Source organism: Maniola hyperantus, chromosome 27 (genome assembly GCF_902806685.2).
Source record: "Maniola hyperantus chromosome 27, iAphHyp1.2, whole genome shotgun sequence".
NCBI classification, from domain to species: domain Eukaryota; kingdom Metazoa; phylum Arthropoda; class Insecta; order Lepidoptera; family Nymphalidae; genus Maniola; species Maniola hyperantus.
Genome location: NC_048562.1, coordinates 2,562,200 through 2,584,879, shown reverse-complemented (window position 1 = coordinate 2,584,879; position 22,680 = coordinate 2,562,200). Strand labels below are relative to the sequence as shown.

Here is a 22,680-nt window from a genome sequence, read left to right as displayed (position 1 = left end):
CAGGCTTATATAAAAATCTTTACTTTATTTGTAGCGCGCCACAAACAAATCGTCTCTGAGAATCTGACAGATGTGTATAGTCTACGACAGGTCGAGATGACAATCGGGGAGGGAACGCCTCGCCTCATACTCCGATTTCCATCTCGATCAGTCGCGTACTATCTATGTGAACGGACTGTTATGGGTATAATTAATAAAACAATCTAACGATTCATCCTCTCTTTTTAGTTTGTTTACAAGAATTCGTATTATATATCAAGGATGTGAGGGGCCATTGTACTGAATATAGGAGGACGTATAGAACACCCAACGCTGTTATGATCAGGGGGAAGTATATGGTACCATAGATTTGGCTGAATATGGGATAAGGCCATGTACCTCGTTCGGCGTAGTTGGTGAATAATCTGAAACAAATAAGGGAAATAATGTACCTTGTAGGGATATTTTGAATTTATAGGAAAAATATCACTAAAAAGAAAAACTTGGACGTCCTGCTTCAAATACGTGTTGGGATATTTTGAAAAACATGAGAAAAACTAGCTAAGACCTACACTACCTGGTGATTCTTCAATGGATTCATGCCTATGCGACATAAGTGTCCTAACCGTATGCCAGAGCTGATACTTGCTCCGACGGTCAGAGTGCACCTCGTACGCAATATTTTAATGGACAATCCGGTATTTGACAACTAGTCAAATCAGTAACTTTTTATCATCTCCCAAGAAAGGACTTTTAAAAATCTCAACCGAGTGTAGCCAGGTGTCTCACTAGTTAAATAATAACATTGATATTGATAATACAAGGTGATACTATAATGTGCTACTTCCTTGTACAATACCTTGATTCAAACAAGATACGGTACCAATGAAAGAATAATTACAAAAAGTTAATTTTAAGGAAATAATGATCGTAATTTACATTAAAACATAAAATAATAAGACAAATACAAACGTTGTATAGGCGTTACTTTGCGGAAGTCCATGATATACAATGAACCAAAAGCTTAATTCACTATAATCCGCTGAAACAGGTCGAATCTGTATGGTGCAACATGCAGCATGCGAAATGCAACGCCCGCCCTCCCACTGCTAAACATGCAGGAAGAAGCAGCCACCAGGCAAGCAGTACGCACCACCACCACGCAGCACCACACAAATCCCAAACACACTCGACGCACGTTTCGCCCTGACACCGGAGCATCCTCAGGAGATGTAGACCTTACAATGCACAATTGCAAAGGCAAATACAAATTTTCCTTCCAAAGGTTGAAAAAATATGAGAGAATGAAGTTGAGATATGTACCGATGTTGAAGTGATAGGCTTTATAAGGTAAAGGTTATATTTTTATAAGATAAAGTTCAGTTATCAACAACTGAACTATTTTAATATTATTCTGAAGGTACTTCATAATGATCACAACTAGCTCAGTAATACCTACTCACCTTAAACTTTGCGTTATTATGTAAATTGAATTATTATTACATCATTTACTTAGTATATTATGTTAATTGACATTTATTACTTTATTTACCCCATAAAATGCTAAGCCAGATTTAAAATGGTCTTTACCTCGATAGTTTATTTAACTACTGATATATTTATAAAGTTAGCATAGCATATAAACATAAACCTATGTTTTTAGTATATAGGCTTATGGAGTACCAACAAACATTATAAATATACAATTTCAGTTAGAAAGTTAGATCAGTAATGGTACTAAAAGTACTTTTAATTAGGTAACACTGCAATGCTCCTTAAAATCTAAGCTATGTATTTATTTAGTCTTATTTATGGAGTCTTAGTGAAAAAAAGTATTTTTATTTTTTATAGTACTTATATACTTACACTATTAAGTAAGAAAAGTATATCGCAGCCATATGAGCAAGATATACCACGTGAGAGCTAGGCTTGCTTCTCGGCTGGAAAAGTAGTTCCCATAGAGCAATGGGTAGGATTGCAGTATGCATAATCTGATTAGATGTATGGCTTAAAGCCTTATCTATGTACGCAGGGAAGATCAGCTCTCTGTTGTAGAGGTAGATTGGCCAGAATACTGTGAACACCGCCTGGAAGCAAAGAAATAATTAAATACATGAGAGTTATTATTAGTAAATATGTAATTTAAAAATTACTTTAAATGTTAAACCAGTGCAATGTTCTGGCGGCGCAAGAACGTAGCATGTGGATGCTACTCAGTCAACGATTATGAATATGAGAAATAAAAAGATATTTCACTTACAACACCGGTGGGAAAAATGACTGCCCCGAAAAGTATTTTTCTATATTTCCTTAAATATTTCAAATAATAAATTACACTTGAAGATTCTTCTTTGACTTTCAGTACTAAAGGTATATCACAGACTAAATTCATTACTGAATAAATCATTTGGAAGGCCTGAAAAAAAATTAAAAATTAATCAATATTTAGGAACTCAAACTGAAAAGACGTACGAAGTTTTTTCAAGTAATTGTTATGCAAGAGAACCTTATTTGTTCAGGTAGATTGCTTTTCTATACCACAGCTGGATATATGGGATTTTAAATAATGTCAGTGTATGGGTGTCTTTGGCTATTGTGGTATAGCACCTACATTGATGCCAGATAGTGGAATTAATTTCGTCGGTGTGATAATGGTTCAACTTTTATACTTTATGGCCTATTTCCACAGTATTATGTCTTACGGAATCTTGCTATGGGGTAAAGCGGCAGATATTGGGAAAATTTTCGTATTACAAAAAAGGGCAATACGTGCAATTTATAATTTAAAACCGCACGATTCCCTACGAGAGATATTTAAGGAAATAGGTATTCTTACAGTAGCTTCCCAATATATTTACAATAATAATATAATTTTTGTACGACAAAACATTCACAGTTACAAAAAATTCAGTGATCTCCATGATAGGCAAACAAGAAATAAAAATAAGCTAGCTACTCCTGCGCTCCGCCTCTGGAAGGTGGGAAAGTCATTTGTGGGAATGAGTGTAATATTTTATAATAAAATTCTACAAACAATTTTAGACTTGCCTTTACACAAGTTTAAAAGATGTGTTAAAAGTATACTCCTAAAAAAAGCATATTATACAGTCAAAGACTATATAAATGATAAAAAAGCTTGGATTTGACTCGCTCCAGCAATGCACGGGGCTGCAATGACTTGTATAGTATGGTATAATAACATTGTAAATTGTAAAATTAAAATTAAAAAGAGCAACCGCCGAGTTTCTTGCTGGTTCTTCTCGGTAGGAATGGCATTCCGAACCAGTGGTAAATTAAAACTACCCGACGATTCGAAAGAGCTTGTAAAAAGTCTACTTGAATAAAAACATATTCTATTCTATTCTATTATAGTTGATGATAAATTTTTTCACGTTTTCATGCAATAGCAATTTTTTCTCAACTGGGATTAAAATTCTGTTCTAAGCGTATGGGTCTGTTTGCTTCTTACTATATTTATATATTTCGAGTGAGTGTCCTGCAGGTTAGCTATGTCTAGGTCTATGTCACCATTCATCGCACACATTGCTATACCGTTGTTGCAGTGCAAAAATAGAGCTATAATACTGCTTACACTGCTACAGTGACTATGGTATGCCACCTACATTCATATCAGACAGTGGAAGACTTTTGTGGGTAGCGATTTTTTAAATACCGAAATTGGAGAGGAATACCGCGCCTATTTGTATAAGATAATGGTTCAAAGTTTGTAGGCAGCGGTATTCGACCGAATTTTTCAGGTTCTCATGCACATAAGCTAAATTACCTAAACTGAAATATAAATTTAGTATTTCTTACCACATTCCATATAGTCATATACTTGAACTGAGTGGCCTGCAGGTTAGCTATGTCGGGGTCTTTGAGTATATCACCTCTCATTGCAAGGAACATTGCCAGACTGTTGCCAGTGTGCAGTAATAGAGCTATTATACTGCCTAATATTCGACAGTGGACATGGTAGGTTACTGCACTGAAAAAAAACCAAAATCCAATTAAATCAATGCATTAAAAAAAATAGCAAACGAGCTAGCGGGTCACCTGATGTTAAGTGATTACCGCCGCTCGTGAACATATTTGCGGTATCAGAAATTTCAGGAATTTGTTGGTCCGCCCCTTGAACACCCCCATGTTGTAATCTAGTGGTAACACCGCCGAAGGGGCTGGTTTTGTTTCAATTTCGAAGTTTCTTGGAATTAAAATAACAATTAGGTCAAAACAAGCAACAAAAAGAAAATAGTGGCAGAGTTTGAAGGTCAGCGCTGCAAGGTTAAGACGGACAGCGCCATCTATGATGTGATTTAGTAAACATATTATTTGTTCGTGAACATTGCTACCAGCCAATTTTCATGGTTCTAGGTCAACGGGAAGTACTCTATAGGTTTTGGTTTCCTTGAATTGACAGACACGACAGATAGGCAAGCAACGAAGGTTCCTTTTTAGGGTTTCGTACCTCAAAAGGAAAAACGGAACCCTTATAGGATCACTTTGTTGTCTGTCTGTCTGTCAAGAAACTTAGAGGGTACTTCCCGTTGACCTAGAATCATGAAATTTGGCAGGTAGGTAGGTCTTATAGCAGAGATAAGGGGAAAAATCTGAAAACCGTGAATATGAGGTTACATCACACAAATAAATATATTAGTATTTTCAACTTTCAAAGTAAGATTAATATACTAAGTGGGTACCAAGGTGGTAAATAAAAAATCAAATTGTGGTCTTAAACTAATAATTAGTATTTTCAATTTTCGAAGTAAGATAACTATATCAAGTGGGATATCATATGAAAGGTCTTCACCTGTACATTCTAAAACAGATTGTTATTTTTTGATTTATCGTACCAAATGTCGAAAAAATACGACAGTAGTACGGAACCCTCGGTGCGCGAGTCTGACTCGCACTTGGCCGGTTTTTTTTCTAGAGATGCGGAACACTTACAATGATAATAATTGTATCTAATAGTGGCTATAAAATATAATAAAGTAAATATAAATGAGGACATCTAAAAGAGCGGGCAGTTGACCTTCTCGTCCTTCAGACAAGGCGAAACACAAACTTTATAATTATGGACTAAGAGCCAGTGCGTGCCAGATCTTCGTTATTTTATAAAAGTTGAAAGTTCCTCTGCGTATTGTCACTAACACAGGGAGGAACGATTAGCGATTATGAAGTTTGGATCATGGTGGCTTTGGGAGATAACAGGTTACAAAGATGTATAAACCCTTTCGTCATATAATGTCAGTAAAGTAAAGTAAAATGTTCTGTTACATTTTCTTTGGAATAAATAGTATTAAAAATAACGCCACGTGCTTAGTGTCGTGGCAACCCCCCTGCCAGACACTCTAAACTTTAACAATTTATTAAACTTTAAGAGCGTCTGGCAGGCGGTTGCGACGATGTCTGGCAATGCATAACGAAACTTTCAACTTTTATAAAATAACGAACGTCTGGCCCTCACAGGCTCTCTTTCTATTAGTATTTTGATATGTTAATTTATACATATTTTACAAATAAATGAAACGGAACTTTTTGTGATTTCAAAATAACAGTTCTTTAGAGTTCCGTATTCGAAAGGTGCTAATGGGACCATTCTATTACTAAGCCTCCGTCCGTCCGTCCATCTGTTCATCCGTGCGTCAGTCTGTCAACGGGCTGTATCTCATGAACCATAATAAATAGAGAGTTGATTTTTTTACAGGGTTGAGTTTTTTTAGGGTTCCGTACCTCAAAAGGAAAAACGGAACCCTTATAGGATCACTTTGTTGTCCGTCTGTCTGTCTGTCTGTCTGTTTGTCTGTCTGTCAAGAAACCTACAGGGTGCTTCCTGTTGACCTAGAATCATGAAATTTGGCAGGTAGGTAGATCTTATAGCTGACATTCGGGGAAAAATCTGAAAACCGTGAACTTGTGGTCACATCACTCAAAAAAATTTAAATTGTGGTCATGCACTAATAATTAGTATTTTCAATTTTGAAGTAAGAGAACTATATCAAGTGGGATATCATATGAAAGGTCTTCATCTGTACATTCTAAAACAGATTTTTATTGATTTTTATGCATCATAGTTTTTGAATTATCGTGCAAAATGTCGAAAAAATATGACTGTAGTACGGAACCCTCGTTGTGCGAGCCTGACTTGCACTCGGCCGCTCCTTTTTTTCTGAAAATTTTTATCCTGAAAAATCAAGCAGTTCCCACGGGACATTTTAAAACCTAAATCCACGCGGACAAAGTCGCGGCGCGAATCAGTACCAAATATTTGCCTACTGAAATATTATGCTGTGATAACCTAGTGATTAGGATGTCCGCCTCCTAATCGGAGGTCGGGGGTTCGATCCCGGGCACGCACCTCTAACTTTTCGGAGTTATGTGCGTTTTAAGTAATTAAATATCACTTGCTTTAACTGTGAAAGAAAACATCGTGAGGAAACCTGCATGCCTGAGAGTTCTCCATAATGTTCTCAAAGGTGTGTGAAGTCTGCACTTGGCCAGCGTGCTAGACTACGGCCAAACCCCTTCTCACTTTGAGAGGTGACCCGTGCTCTGCAGTGAGCCGGTACGGCCTTTTATAAGTGAGAAATAATAATTTCCCAAATAACCCCTGGTAGGAATTGAATCTGGAACCTCCAACTTATAAGACCAGCCATAGCCACGAACCGCTCAAGCAGTTGCAACTGCTTCGGGCGATTGGGCGGTCAAGCTGTTGACTCTGACTGCTCGAGCGGTCCGTGTATGTTGATCACTGGCTAACCGCTCGAGCAGTCCGTGTATGGTCGGCCTAAGACCACAGGCGGTCAACACTACGCCAGAGAGGCTGAAGAAATATTAAAGTTTTTTTTTAACTTACCCCATTTTGTGATGTCGATTGTTGAACTAAGAAGAGAAATTGTCACCGGTTTCTGTGGCCTTAATATATAACTGAACTAACCTGAAATTATATGAGTTAACTTTAATGTAAATCTACAAATAGTCACAATTTATAAAACCGGATAAGCCCTTTGCATAACCAGAGTTCCGTAAACAACCACCGAATCAAAATCAAAAATTGTTATTACGTTTTTTTCCGGTGATTTATGTCTGATTTTCCGGGATAAATAGTAGCCTGTGTCACTCTCCAGGTCTTTAATTATACCCATGCAAATAATCACGTCGATCCGTTGCTCCGTTGCGACGTGATTGAAGGACAAACCAACAAACAAACACAACTTTCGCATTTATAATATGGGTACCTACTACCTAGTGATGACAAGGATGATTATTTAAATTATATAAAAAAAAAATATTTCTACTCACGCGTCCTTTCGTCTTTATGTTTACTCGCAAACTGTTATAAACCATTTTAAAGTATAATTTCTGTATAATAACCTGTATAAGGTCTTAAATAAACAGACAGCGTAACTGCACGATATAATTCAAAGTCAAAGTCAAAGTCAAATGATTTATTCAAAATAGGTAATAAATTACTCTTTTTGATGGTCAGATGTTGGATTTGTAAGATATAGTGGTGATAATTATAAAGCAAACTTAAAACTAAAGCTACGAGGGTTCCAAACGCGCCCAGGCCTGAGAAGAGCCCACAACAAACTCAGCCGGGTATTCTTTTTACTATCACCACGTTACAAAATTATTGAAACTTATTAGAACTATCACAAAGCCGTTAAGCAACTCATTCCCAAGCTTGCTTATCATTTAAATAATCCTTTATATTGTAATAGGGTTTTTCAATTAGTTTACGTTTTATGAAAACTTTGAACTTGTTGAGAGACTGTCTTCTGGAAGCTTATTATAAAAACGTATTGAATTACGAGCAAATGAATTTTATTTTTAACTAGCTTATACTACTGGACCACACAAGTTTCAAACCCCTATTTCAGCCCCTTAGGGGTTGAATTTTTAAAAATCCTTTTTAGCGGATGCCTACGTCATAATAGCTATCTGCATGCAAAATTTTAGCTCGATCCGTCCAGTAGTTTGAGCTGTGCGTTGATAGTCAGTCATTCAGTCAGTCAGTCAGTCAGTCACCTTTTCCTTTTATATATTTAGACTAACTTATACTACTGGATTACACAAGTTTCAAACCAATATTTCACCCCCTTAGGGGTTGAATTTTCAAAAATCCTTTTCAGCGGATGCCTACGTCATAATAGCTATCTGCATGCTAAATTTTAGCTCGATCCGTCCAGTAGTTTTAGTTGTGCGTTGATAGATCAGTCAGTCGGTCAGTCAGTCAGTCACCTTTTCCTTTTATGTATTTAGATACCTATTACAACATTCAGGAGAGACATAATAATATTGTCTTCGTCGCTTACTGTGTGCTGCGAACTTAAATTGTGAATTGTAAGTTTACCTCGGAAAAAAAACTCGTTGAAAAGTTACGGACTAGGTAAATAAAAATGTCAGTAGACGTTTTAACGACCTCGCTGGCTCAATGTGACAGTTGTGGTCTTATAAGTAGGAGGTCACGGGTCCAATTACCATCATCATCATAGAAGTCCACTGATGGATATATTATTTCTCTTGTATGGACTATAGATCGTTTCAACAAATGTTATGTTGGCAGCGATGTTTTCCAGTGTTGCCACATTACCTATAATAACCTACCTCAAAGTAAGGGTGATTTTAAGTGTTTTTAGGGCTCCGTACCTCAAAAGGAAAAACGGAACCCTTATAGGATTACTTTGTTGTCTGTCTGTCTGTCAAGAAACCTACAGGGTACTTCCCGTTGATCTAGAATCATGAAATTTGGCAGGTAGGTAGATCTTATAGCTGACATTTGGGGAAAAATCTGAAAACCGTGAATTTAGGGTTAGATCACACAAAAAAAATTAAATTGTGGTCAATAATAATTAGTATTTTCAACTTTCGAAGTGAGTGCCTATATCAAGTGGGGTATCACATAAAAGGTCTTCACCTGTACATTCTAAAACAGATTTTTATTTATTTTTATGCATCATAGTTTTTGAATTATCGTGCAAAATATCGAAAAAATACGACTGTTGTACGGAACCCTCATTGCGCGAGCCTGACTCACACTTGGCCGGTTTTTAGATAGATTCTTATATATTTACAAATGATTCGATTATTGTTTTCTAACGATTACGCAAATTTCACTCATTACTTTACTACCGCGATAAAATCCGTACAAGTCGTTTCATTATAATAGTTAGTATATTATTTGATTATCGTTTTAAAAATATGTATCGTTAGTATATTAGTATTATTATATATAATATTATACCCTGGGGACATGAAAAGAGCCTCACCCCGTGGTGTTTAGTTGTTATACCGATCACAAGCACCCGGCGTCCATGGAATCAGATCCTACATGAACATTAAATAAACCTGTATGGTAAATGATAAAGTCAGATAATGATATAGTTAATAACTAATTAGATGATTCGAAGAAAATAGTTTTGAGGCTTATGCGATAATTTTGTTGTTGATAAGATAGTTACAATGTTTATAATCTATCTTACTTTTTTAGGGTTCCGTACCTCAAAAGGAAAAACGGAACCCTTATAGGATCACTTTGTTGTCTGTCTGTGTGTCTGTCTGTCTGTCTGTCTGTCTGTCAAGAAACCTACAGGGTACTTCCCGTTGACCTAGAATCATGAAATTTGGCAGGTAGGTAGATCTTATAGCTGACATTTGGGGAAAAATCTGAAAACCGCGAATTTAGGGTTGGATCACACAAAAAAAAAAATTGCGGTCATGAACTAATAATTAGTATTTTCAACTTTCCAAGTAAGTGACTATATGAAGTGGGGTATCATATGAAAGGTCTTTACCTGTACATTCTAAAACAGATTTTTATTTATTTTTATGCATCATAGTTTTTGAATTATCGTGCAAAATGTCGAAAAAATACGACTGCAGTACGGAACCCTCATTGTGCGAGCCTGACTCGCACTTGGCCGGTTTTTTTAATATCATAAAGTGCTGAGAACAGGTACTTTACTGTCATTACAATCTAGCCTATGAGAAAGGCTAATGAGTACCTAATATTATATTAACCTAAACTTATAAACGTACTTATACCTAAGAATCGGTCCTTTGACTTCTTAGTTTATAGTTATGAGTCATTATTAGAAGACACTTTGTTCTTGTGTTCTTTAAATTGCACTAGCACTACACTTTTACTATAACTACACTAGCTCAAAAGGCTTAGTCCTTTTAAGTCTACGTATTAGGTCTGTGTTGTCGAGGAGCTGGACAGCCTCGACGTTAACATCTGTCTTACTAATTTTATAAATGAGAAAGTGTACTTACTTGTTGATTTGTCACCATACCGCACCGCAACGCATCGCACCGCAACGCACCGCAGCACACCACACCGCATCGCACCGCACCGCAGTGCTCCGCACCACATCGCCCCGCATCTCCATACAATTTTGGCCGATTTATTACGTTAACTTTAAATAACCTAATTCCTAACATGGGTCATGGCTAACAGACTCGTGGAAAAGTGACACTGACATCCGGGTTCGCATTGAAATTGCTCGCACATCATTTATGAAGATGAAGAAAGTTCTTTGTGGTCGCCAACTTTCTCTAAAACTCCGTATCAGACTCCTACAATGCTACATTTGGCCCGTAGTTCTATATGGTTGCGAGGCATGGACCCTAGTGGAGGACTTACGGAAAAAGATCGAAGCCTTCGAAATGTGGACGTATCGCAGGATGCTCCGCATAAGCTGGACGGCTAAAGTATCCAACGCTGGCAAGTACAACGGCAAGTATCCGGGCAAGAACGCTGAGGTTCTTGCCCGGATGCAGAAAAAGACCGAGTTAGTTAAAACCATCAAGCAGCGTAAGATCTCGTACCTGGGCCATATTTTGCGACACAATAGGTACCGCCTGCTGCAGACAATCATGATGGGTAAAATAGCTGGGAAAAGAGGGGTGGGAAGAAGAAAGAAGTCATGGCTACGTAACATCAGGGAGTGGACTGGCATTAAAACAGTCGGAGAACTATTCCGCCTAGCCATGGACAGGGAGAAGTTTAAGAAACTGACTGCTGACCTTCAGTAATGGAGAGGCACTAGAAGAAGAAGAACCTAATTCCACGCGGACGAAGTCGCGGGCATCAGCTTGTATATAAATATAACTAGATGATGCCCGCGACTGCGTCCGCGTGGATTTCGATTTTTCAAAATGCCGTGGGAACTCTTTGATTTTCCGGGATAAAAAGTAGCTTATCTCACTTTCCTGGTCTTTGATCCGTGCAAAAAAAAACCAGTTCGATCCGTTGCTACGTTGCGACGTGATTAAAGGACAAACCGACAAACCAACAAACCAATAAACCAACAAACAAACTCACTTTTACATTTATTTATGGGTACTGATTGTCTCTATAATATAAAAATGAATCGCTGAATGTGTTGCTAAGCGCAAATCTCGAGAACAGCTGAACCGATTTCGCTAATTCTTTTTATATAATACCTATTCCTAGGAGAAAAAAATAAAAAAATTGCCTGAAAAAGTCTAAAAACAACACGTTTTTATATTCCCATACAAAAGATTTGTAATAATACTTAAAAGTCAATTTGAACTTTAATACCATACCATAAAGCTTAAGTGTTAGTGGAGGGGTTCCGGGAAGGCTGACCCGGTGTGTCCCGATTATAGCAGAATAAGTACTAAAAAAAAAAGAATCGATTGTAAGGCGGTACAAAGCTCGCCGGGTCGGTTAGTAAGTACTTTATACAATATTTTTTTTACCAGAGATAAAATCTAAAGTAGTAATATTATATTTTGTGAGAAGGATTTAATTAACAGGAAGTAGGAACCATTGTTTTATTACTTAAAATAATTGCGACGTACATAACATAAGCGTAATTTACGCAGAAAAATAGTGATGAAATCTGAGATCCGTCGGAGAATCAGGCTGAGATCTATAGAGCGCACTTTGACTTTGCTCAGACTTAAGATTGAGTAAAAACGGGACAGATTCATGTGAGAAATAGAGCTCTGTCTCGTTTTATCTCTGTCTTAAGTCTGTCTGAATGTTTGTGCGCGTTTGTTACCAATTTATGTGCATCTATTTTAATAAATCTATAATATAAAAATGAATCACTAAATGTGTTGCTCATCGCAAATCTCGAGAACAGCTGAACCGATTTCGCTAATTCTTTTTTTATAATATTCCTTGAAGTACCTACGAGGATGGTTCTTACGGAGAGAAAAATTTAATTCAACCTCCCCCTCAATTTTCTAAACTCCACCCGAGCGAAGCCGGGGGCAGGTCAGCTAGTAATAAATAAATGTTTCTCATCTCTCGCTCTGCGTTAAAATGTATGACTTTTTAAACTAGTCCGTAAATCCTTGTCCACTAAAGCAGAGCGGGAGATTTATGCAATATTATTAGCGAATATTTATACACCTCCGCTCCGCTCCTCTCTTCTCCGTACCAGTGGACAGGCAGATAAGGGTTTGGAAGTAGTAAATGAGTTAACGCGAAGGTGCGTGTAAAAAGTGCGTCTCTATCATAAATTATTAATTAGTTTTAATTAACTGGTCTCATCAAGGTTAACTGCGGGTTAAGGGTACGTAGTTGGTGTAAACTAAGTAATATCAGAAGCATGGGGAAGTAGACCGATGGCTGACACAAGCACTCAGCGGCCACGGGGTGTTCAAATATTTGTCGTGTTTTCGTCTTATCTGGGGGTAATACAATAAACAAAAATACCAAACTTATTCTAGAACATAAAAATTACAGATCGAAAATATCATCTAAACCACCGCAACGAGGCAGGGTTATTATCTGGGTTAAATATTTGTCGTGTTTTGGTCTTGTCTTGGTCAAATATTTGTCGTGTTTTGGTCTTGTCTTGGTCCAATATTTATCGTGTTTTGGTCTTGTCTTGGTCAAATATTTATCGTGTTTTGGTCATGTATTGGTTAAATAGTTGTCGTGTTTTGGTCTTGTCTTGGTTAAATATTTTTCGTGTTTTGGTCTTGTCTTGGTTAAATATTTGTCGTGTTTTGGTTTTGTTTTTGTCGAGTCGTGGTCGTGTCTTGGTCTTGTCTGTCTTGTTTGTTTGTCTTGTGTGTGGACGTAGGAAGTAATATTATTCTTACAATGGGTCTTGCTGCTTGCAAAAATACTTACAGTTCATGCCAATAGAATTGAAAAAGATAGATAACAAATATGGCAGTAGGTACTGATCACGTGACTTTATTTTGAAATGACGTCTAGTGATGCGCTATTGCTGAACTATATCGGGAATGAACGATTGAACGAACTAACTCTGATGTAAAGAATTATTTGATTTTATGTACTTGCAAAACCTATATAGTCCGAAATAAATGAAAACTTACACGCTATTTTAGCTCTATCTGTCAATTATCATATCAAAACTACGATTAACCGTTATACAGTGCGACAAGGCTCTTTTGGCGCGTGGTGAAAATTGGAGCTAAAACCCATTCTAAAAATAACTTTGCACCTTTCGAAAAAGTTTAGCAAAAACTGTAATTTGAAACTTAAGTAGGTACTTAGTTATGTCTTGTACAAATTATAAAAACTATAAAATACAAAAAAAAAACGGCAATTGCTCAGTGGTTCCTCACGTCAAAGACGTCGGCCTCCAATTCGAAGGGTCCGGTGTTCCATCTCGGCACCTCTAACTTTTCGGACTTACAATAATTCACAATTGCAAATGTGCATACTGCATTGTAAGGTGTACATCTCCTGAGGATGCTCCGGTGTCGGGGCGAAACGTGCGTCGAGTGTGTTTTGGGATTTGTGTGGTGCTGCGTGGTGGTGGTGCGTGTTGCTTGCCTGGTGGCTGCTTCTTCCTGCATGTTTAGCAGTGGGAGGGCCGGCGGTGCATTTTGCATGCTGCATGTTGCACCATACAGATTCGACCTGTTTTTTTTATTTTATAAAAAGAATATTATCCATGTTAAATGACTAATATTCCCCTTTCCTCTCCAACTAAGCATCAGGCTTGTGCTAGGAGTAGGTACGACAATAGTGCAACGGGCGGGGTTTGAACCGTCGACCTTTCGGTTTTCAGTCCACTCCTTTACCCGTTGAGCTATTGAGGCTTTAAAAGCTTTGTTTCAGCGGATTATAGCGAATAAAGCTTTTGGTTCATTGTATATCATGGACTTCCGCAAAGTAACGGCTGCTTCTAGGAAACCTGCATGCCTGAGAGTTCTCCATAATGTGCTGAAACGTAGTGGAGAGCAGGATCATTCTGAGAGGAGATCCGTACTCAGTACTGGACCGGCGATGGGTTCAGATAATGAAGAAGCACGAGGCAATCTAAATATACAAAAGGAAAAGGTGACTGACAGACTGATCTATCAACGCACAGCTCAAACTACTGGACGGATCGGGCTGAAGTTTGGCATGCAGATAGCTATTTTAACGTAGGCCTCCGCTACGAAAGGATTTTTGAGAATTCAACCCCTAAGGGGGTAAAATTTGTGTAGTCCACGCGGACGAAATTGCGAAGCTAGTGAAATATAATAGCAATTAGCATGTATCTTGTTATTATCATTATTTTATATTAAAAATATACATATATTTAATCATATGAATTTTGATATATTTAAATTGTATAAAAGAAAGCTTGGGAATGAGTTGCCTAACAGCTTTGATAGTTCTAATAAGATTAAGTGATTTTGTGAAGTGGTGATAATAAAGAGAATACTCGGCTGAGTTTGTTGTTGGCTCTTCTCAGACCCTGGGCGCATTTGGAACCCTCGTAGTTCACGTAAGTAATAAATTATTTTCTTACAAATCCAACAACCGACAGTCAAAAAGTGTAATTAATTACATACTAGCTAATGCCCACGACTTCTTCCGCGTGGAATCATTTAAAAAAAATCCCTTTTTATCCCGAAAAATGAAAGTTCCTCTTTGATTTTTCGGGATAAAAAGTAGCCTATGCGACTCTCCAGGTCTTTATCTATATCTATACCCAAATCACGTCAATCCGTTGCACCGTTGCGACGTGATTGAAGGACAAACCAACAAACGAACACACTTTCGCATTTATATGATTTTGAATAAATTATTATTTGACTTTGACTTTCGACTTTTTATATTTATGAAAATCTAAATATATAAAAGGAAAAGGTGACTGACTGACTGACTGATTTATCAACGCACAGATCAAACTACTGGACGGATCGAGCTGAAATTTGGCATGCGGATAGCTGTTATGACGTAGGCATCCGCTAAGAAAGGATTTTTGAAAATTCAACCCCTAAAGGGGTGAAATAAGGGTTTGAAATTTATGTAGTCCACGCGGACGAAGTCGCGAGCATAAGTTAGTAAACAATAACCCCCTAACAAATAAACCTGGAATATCGGTGGAATAGTTATACTCTGTTTTGTCTTTCTCTGTCATCAGTAATTTGACATTTGAAGGAAAAAGACAAAACACAGTATAACTATTCCACCGCTATTCCAGGTTTATTTGTAAGAGGGTAAGTGAATGCAAAATTAATTACCTATCTAAATAGCATCTGATAACTTTTCTATGTAATAAACGACTTTATTTGTATTCTCAAATGGTTGCTTTTACAAAACCCTTTACTTTTAACGGTTTGTATAATTTGACCACATTAATGTTGTATTAAACCTATCTTTTGATAATAATGATCTTTAATCCGTAAGTCATAGAGATGATTTTTGATTGCCGGTCTGCCATATGACCAGTTTACGAGTGATATAGAATTTGTTATTATCATCTTTAACATTTAAGCAATAGAGTTGAGTTTGGATTACTTGCTAGGCCGACTTATATTGGTAAAGCGTATACATAAGAAAGCCTGTTATGGTAGGTATACTATAATATAATGAACGGCAGTTAGAAATATATGAAGTTACAGAGAAGTCGTCTTTAGTGTTAAAGAAAATAGTGAAAGTAAATATTGAGTAAAAGTGTTTAAAAGGTAATTACTTATTATTATATCTCTACATAGCATTTTTAGGGTTCCGTAGTAAACAAGGAACCCTTATAGTTTCGCCATGTCCGTCCGTCCGTCCTCGGTTAATCTCAGAGACTATTAGTGCTAGAAATCTGTAATTTGGCATGGGTATAAATATTAATCACGCCGATAAAGTGGTGAAATAAAATTTTGATAAATATTCTTTTTTAGGGTAGCTCCCCTACATGTAAAGTGGGGGTGAACTTTTTTTTTCTCGTCTACCCCATAATGTGGGGTATATCTATCGTTGAATAGGTCTTTTAAAAATACTGTGGGTCTGGGAACATCATTTTTTGATTACTAGATCCGTTTGTAAAATAATATGATGTTTTAAAGTGTTAAGTAATTTGTATTACAGTCAAGTGGTGTGCCCCCCCCCCCCCCCCCCCCCTCTATCAGCCAAATGGTAGTATATAGGAACGTGAAAAAATTCACAGCAGTAGTATATAATATCAATTTTAAAGGAAAACTATCATGGCTAAGTGGGGTTCACAGGTTAAGGGAGTAACATCTGTTTTTCGAGGATTTACCACCAAATTGATAAAATATATATAAATAAATAATAATACCAAATCTATATATATAAAAGGAAAAGGTGACTGACTGACTGACTGATCTATCAACGCACAGCTCAAACTACTGGACGGATCGGGCTGAAATTTGGCATGCAGATAGCTATTATGACGTAGGCATCCGCTAAGAAAGGATTTTTGAAAATTCAACTCCTAAGGGGGTGAAATAGGGTTTTGAAATTTTGTAGTCCACGCGGACGAAGTCGCGAGCATAAGCTAGTATATTATAAATCGTCATGACAGTGGGAACACGCCCTAATATTCATCAACAAAAGAAATTTATCAAAGGATCAAGGTTCAATTGCGTTTTATCTAGTTTAAATAAATGCACGTGCATTTGATTTTGATTATATTATGTAGGTAGGTAAATACACTGTAGGCTAAGATGTACCCAGTGGCGTGCACATAATGCGAAGCTAGGGTAGGCATAACTTAGTTAAGTTACATTTTTACTGAATGTCATGATGAAAAATGAGGGCGAAGCTATTTCAACTTGGGTAAGCAGCGCTTTTATGCCTCTATGAACTGCTCGCCACTGGATGTACCTATTCTCCTTTTTAACCGACTTCCAGGCAGGTAGGTACATTTTATAGCTGATATTTGGGGAAAATTCTGAAAACCGTGAATTTAGGGTTAGAAAAAATTAAATTGTGGTCATGAACTAATATTTAGTATTTTCAACTTTCGAAGTGAGATAACTATATCAAGTGGGGTATCATATGAAAGGACTTCATCTGTACATTATAAAACAGATTTTTATTTATTTTTATGCATCATAGTTTTTGAATTATCGTGCAAAATGTCGAAAAAATACGACTGTAGTACGGAACCCTCAGTGTGCGAGCCTGACTCGCACTTGGCCGGTTTTTTAAGAAAATGAAAACAAAAATAAAATAAATAAAATAAAATATTTTTTTATTTGGCATTTCAGAGAAAATGGCGAACACAACAACATACCTACGGATGGTGGGTTACATTTTGACGATAACAATGCATGTCGGTAACTTGGCGTACATCAACACCGTTATGACACCTGAACTGGCGAACGACCCGCAGTTGAAGACCTTCGGCAAATTGCAGCCTAGATATTTCACTTGCTGGACCTTTGTAAGTACTTATCGCCAGAAAAGCAGGTTTAATTTAAATAATTTTATGATAAGGTATCCTCTCTTATAAAGCTTGCGCGGGGATATGAATCACAACGCGTACATTCTCTTAAAAAAAATCTCATCTTTTAAAAAAAACTTTAAAAAAATATGTTTTAGAAAGCCAAAAATCACAGGGTTAAACGACTATTCCAGATCTTACACGCACTACAACACACGATACTTATCTCTGACTATACTACACTATGTCATATTATAATATACTACTTATTCTATATTATGGTGGTCAAGTGGTCAACCAAAAGATTTTTTAGTTCCCTGCAGGTAGTCTACACAAACAGATTAATGGCATTCCATACATCAAAAACATGTCGTACCTACACTTTGTATGTGTATAAGTATATATGTAATACCCTATATGTATATATATATCATATTTATTACTCTACTAATAATGAAGTTTTTTATTTTTATTTTAGTTGATTTTTATATTATAGAGAACACTTTCGTTGTCGGGTCGTGACACTAGCTAGGGCTCTGCCTGAAAATCAGCGCTGCAGTAGTCAAATACTGCAGCATCATGCTGAGGCAGTAGCCTTTTCAGCTCAAACAAGACATCATTTCTCTTTTTAGTACTGTTGAGCTCGTAGTTTTAAGCTTACCTAGTTTTAATTTTTTAATTTGTAACATTTGGTTTGTATGTTTTGCTTTTTTTTTTTTTTGTCTTTTCTTGTTTTATGAGCTGAATAAACTTTTATTTATTTATTTATTTATTTACAACCTAACTGCATTATTTATTTGACTAGGGCGCAATTGCTATGGCAACCACTCAATCAAAATTGCGACCTAAGCACAAAAATATTTAATAGTCTCGAGTCGGAACAAGACTGGAGTAAAAACCGTCAAACACCCGTATTTATACAAATCGCTTCAAGATGGCTGCCCCACCACAGATTGCATGACATCGGATGAGTCAAATATTGTCTAATTCATTAAACTACCTTCAATAAGCTAACATTAGTTTAAGGTTTTCGACCATCACTTACCCTACATCCTGCATGCATGTCTTTGCATGCATGTATGCAGGATGTAATCTCCCAAAGCCACCATCCAAACTTCATAGTCGCTGATCGTACCTCCCTGTGTTGGGGACAACATGCAGAGAAACTTTCAGCTTTTATAAAATAACTAGATGATGCCCGCGACTTCGTCCGCCTGGATTTAGGATTTTTATTTAAAAATCCTGTTGGAACTCTTTGATTTTCCGAGATAAAAAGTTGCCTGTGTCAATTTCCGGGATGCAAGCTACCTCTGTACAAAATTTCATACAAAATTTAAATTATTTGTATTTAAATTATTTAAATAAACTATTAATAAACTTAAATCTAAAAAAAAACAACATTAAATTAAAACTAAAATAAATTAAATTAAATCTAAAACCTCATCGAGACCACCGCAGCGAGGCATTGTACCCAAGATGCTGGCAGCATTACCCCTTTGGATGGCCAAACTAATTCTTTGACCAAGGTAGCTGCCAGCTCTCGGGTCCCCGGTTGACTCGATAACTCTTTTCGCAATTTCTTCAAAAAGAGCTCGAGCCCACGGGAATCCCCTTAACTTACCTTTAAGTATCCCGTGGGAATTCTTTGGTTAACCGGGATAAATGGTAGGCTATGTCCTTCCCCGGGATGTAAGCTAACGCTGTACCAAATTTCAACGAAATTGGTTAAACGGATGGGCTGTGAAAAGCTAGCAGACAGACAGACCATTGAGGGCCATACAAGCAAAATGGCACCGATTCATTGGTCCTAAAATTTTTATTTAGCACCAATGCAACCTCAGTGGCGTCTGGGTTTCAAACGGGTCGCTTATCTAAGAGGTGGCGCTGATTTATTTGGTTCCAAAACCGTGAGAAATATTGTTCGCTTGGGCATATCTTGTTATTTATATCGATGAGACAGACACACTTTCGTATTTATAATATTAGTATGGACAAAGATCTGGCACGCGCTGGCTCTTAAGTCCACTAGGCACCGCGATTTTCCGTATCATGACAATAAATGACAATGTAGCATGTCTCGGACAAATCCTTGGCTCTTAACCTTGATCTCAACTAACTAGTTATAGGTATTTTATAGCCGACTGCGGACAATTTTTTTTTTTTTTAATAAAAGAATATTAGCCATGTTAAATGACTAATATTCCCCTTTCCTCTCCAATTAAGCGTCAGGCTTGTGCTAGGAGTAGGTACGACAATAGTGCAACGGGCGGGGTTTGAACCGTCGACCTTTCGGTTTTCAGTCCACTCCCATACCGGTTGAGCTATCGAGGCTCAAAATTGTCTGAAACATGTACCTACATGATCTTTTATGAGCATAACAGCTATAGTACGCGACAGGTCGAGATGGCAATTGGGGAGATGAAGACGTCGGGAATCGGGAAGGAAATAAGAGACTGGGGGCCACCCCGCACACTGCGCTAGCCCGCACAAGGTTAGCACGGGGGCTGTGCGCGGGTGTGCGGGCCGTTCCCTCTCCGATTGCCATCTCAACCTGCCGCAGACTATAGGTACCTACTTTAAAAGGTCCAGCAAATGTTGCAGTTTGCTGAAGGTCTTCAACCTGCTCATAATTGCAAAAGTGTGTTTGTCCAACGTTCGTCCTTCAATCACATCGATCTGATTTTTTGCATAGTTAGTTACTAACATGTTTACAATATTACAAATTATAAATTATATATTATAAATTATGTTACATAGGCTAATTTTTCCATCCATCTAAACCTGTCGCGTACTAGATGCGTTTTGAAGTGAATACGCGTCTTCTAGGTAAACGCGTTCCATCTTAGTACGCCACATTATCACTTTCCATCAGGTGTGATTGTGGTCAAGCGTTTGGCTAGTCCTAATCCTAATTATTATTAATTTATATTATAAATGTGAAAGTGTGGATGTTTGGATGTTTAGATGTTTGGATGTTTGTTACTCAATCACGCAAAAATGGCTGAACGGATTTGGATGAAATTTGGAATGGAGATAGATTATACCCTGGATTAAGACATAGGCTACTTTTTATCCCGGAAAATCAAAGAGTTTTTTTTCCCGGAAAATCAAAGAGTTCTCACGGGATTTTTAAAAACCTAATTCCACGCGGACGAAGTCGCGGGCATCAGCTATTAATTAATATAGGTACATATATTTTTTAAAACTAATATTTTTTTTCTGTATATTTCAGTTCCTACAAATAGTTTATGCATGGGTCGGTCTCGTATGCGACTATTTGACACTGTCCAACTCCAAGAACAAGGTGTACAAACTACCTAAACATCTCAGAGGGTTTAGAGATACCCTGTTTACTGCAATACTATGGCCTTCTACATGGGTAAGCTATTTTAAACTTTACTACAGTTCTTGCAATTCACGAAGGCGAGTGGACTTTACTTGTGGTTACGTCGGATACATGGGCATTGCGTAAGTGTGCGTGCATGTCGGACCAATCAGTCGCGAGCAAGCGCTCGCAAACGCACACATTCAAGAATAGAATAGAATAGAATAATGTTTATTCGAGGTATATAGGTGGTACATGGTGTAGGCAATATCGTCCTGTACAGCAGTGCAACACCTCGAACAGGTAGGCCACTCAGCTTGTGTTGAGACGTCGGGCCCCTCAGACACAAACCTCTAGAGCAAATATCTGAGGTACCAGATGCCCCAACGCTGATTTTCAGTGACCGCCTTTTAAATATTACCTAAACGTCAGTGGCATAGAATATATAAAGTTGTTCAGTGTATCTTACTTATACCGATACGACTTAAACACAAGCTTTGAGCCACTCGCCTTCGTGAATTGCAAGAACTGTACCCAAAATTTTTTACAAAAAAAAACTCACTTCAATATCTTATGATATATTCAATATATTATGTATGTGAAGCCCGCGACTTCGTACGCGTGGATTTAGATTTTCAAAAATGCCATGGGAACTCTTTGGTTTTCCGGGATAAAAAGTAGACTATGTCACTCTCCAGTACCCGTAGTACAAGATTTTACGTCTCACCAAACCAAACCAAATTCGAGAGTCGAAATAATTCCGCGTTACAGTAAAATGGATCTTGTTTTATGCCTTGTTTTAAAGCTAAAGTTTGTCTACACTTCTACAGCCAGCGCTCCAAGCGGAAACATTGCGAAATTAAAATCAGTGGCATTGAATATTTGACTTCAATTCAAGGCTCTTTAGGTCTATTTTACTTTGATGTTATTGTGTTTCGACTCTCGAATTCTAGCAACGTTTGGTGAGACGTAAAATCTTATACTACGGGTACTGGTCTTCAACTATATCCATGCAAAAAATCAGGTCGATCCGTTGCTCCGTTGCGGCGTGATTGAAGGACAAACCAACAAGCAAACACACTTTCGCATTTATAATATCCGCATCCGCGTGGACTACACAAATTTAAAGCCCCTATTTTACCCCCTCAGGAGTAAAATTTTTAAAAATCCTTTCTTGGCGGATTTCTACGTCATAATAGCTATCTGCATGCCAAATTTCAGCCCGATCCGCCCGAGTCGTCGTTTGAGCTGTGCGTTGACAGATCAGTCAGTCAGTCAGCTTTTCCTTTTATAATATATTTAGTTTAATTTCTCATTTCCAGGTGGTGTTCTCAGTATTCTGGCCACTGTACACTTACGACCGGAGTCTAATCTATCCAGACTTTGTGGACAAGATACTGACAAGTACTTCTAATCACATAATGCATTCAGCGATAGTGCTAGTTGTTCTGTGGGAGGTTTGCTTCCAGCCGAGAATCGAACCTAGGTCCCACACGCGGAATATATTCTATTTGACATTCCATTTTCTCCTCTATTTTGCTGTGTAAGTATACATATTATTGGTTAAAGTTTTTTTAAATCCCATGGGAACTCTTTGATTTTGCGGGATAAAAAGTAGCTTATATGTACCTACCTGCGCCGGAATGCAAGCTATTTCTGTACGAAACTTTGTCAAAATCGGCTGAACGGACGTCCCGTGAAAGACTAGCAGACACTTTTGCACTTATGATATTAGTA

At 37.5% G+C, this 22,680-nt stretch overlaps 3 protein-coding genes across 5 annotated transcripts in view; 2 read left to right on the top strand and 1 right to left on the bottom strand.

Annotated features, from left to right (window-relative positions):
* Positions 1-204: 204 nt before the first annotated feature.
* LOC117994586 (androgen-dependent TFPI-regulating protein-like) lies at positions 205-9,273 on the bottom strand. Of its 3 annotated transcripts, none has more exons than XM_069507995.1 (6): positions 9,255-9,273; positions 6,839-6,919; positions 3,796-3,967; positions 2,240-2,395; positions 1,846-2,066; positions 205-404 (listed from the first exon to the last, which is right to left on the bottom strand). In XM_069507995.1, the coding sequence occupies exons 2-6, from the start codon at positions 6,841-6,843 to the stop codon at positions 212-214; spliced, it is 747 nt and encodes a 248-aa protein (XP_069364096.1). In that variant the 5' UTR covers positions 6,844-6,919; positions 9,255-9,273; the 3' UTR covers positions 205-211. The 3 variants fall into 3 exon arrangements, with proteins under 3 accessions (XP_069364096.1, XP_034838411.1, XP_069364097.1); XM_034982520.2 differs by lacking the exon at positions 9,255-9,273 and adding an exon at positions 7,285-7,312; XM_069507996.1 differs by lacking the exon at positions 9,255-9,273 and adding an exon at positions 7,285-7,299 and having other exon boundaries at positions 3,796-3,962.
* A 1,236-nt stretch (positions 9,274-10,509) lies between these two features.
* Positions 10,510-11,957, top strand: LOC138404340 (uncharacterized). The gene is made up of 2 exons (XM_069508052.1): positions 10,510-10,870; positions 11,941-11,957. Exons 1-2 carry the CDS (start codon positions 10,510-10,512, stop codon positions 11,955-11,957), a joined length of 378 nt encoding a protein of 125 aa, XP_069364153.1.
* Positions 11,958-15,813: 3,856 nt separating this feature from the next.
* LOC117994585 (androgen-dependent TFPI-regulating protein-like) overlaps positions 15,814-22,680 on the top strand; it is a 7,878-nt gene continuing 1,011 nt past the window's right edge. Inside the window, exons 1-4 of the mRNA XM_034982519.2 lie at positions 15,814-15,903; positions 17,443-17,618; positions 20,851-20,997; positions 22,266-22,486. Of these exons, the coding sequence (XP_034838410.1) occupies positions 17,448-17,618; positions 20,851-20,997; positions 22,266-22,486 (539 nt within the window). The 5' untranslated portion in view covers positions 15,814-15,903; positions 17,443-17,447. The remainder of the gene's footprint in view (positions 15,904-17,442; positions 17,619-20,850; positions 20,998-22,265; positions 22,487-22,680) is intronic.

What these genes read in the sequence shown, in the direction of transcription:
- LOC117994586 (XM_069507995.1), bottom strand. An exon ending in ATATGACTATATGGAATGTG is followed by an intron (nt 2,396 to 3,795) that starts GTAAGAAATACT and finishes ATTTTTTTTCAG; the next exon opens with GCCTTCCAAATGATTTATTC. An exon ending in TCATTTTTCCCACCGGTGTT is followed by an intron (nt 2,067 to 2,239) that starts GTAAGTGAAATA and finishes CTTTGCTTCCAG; the next exon opens with GCGGTGTTCACAGTATTCTG.
- LOC138404340 (XM_069508052.1), top strand. Translation starts at nt 10,510, where the DNA reads ATGAAGAAAGTTCTTTGTGGTCGCCAACTTTCTCTAAAACTCCGTATC.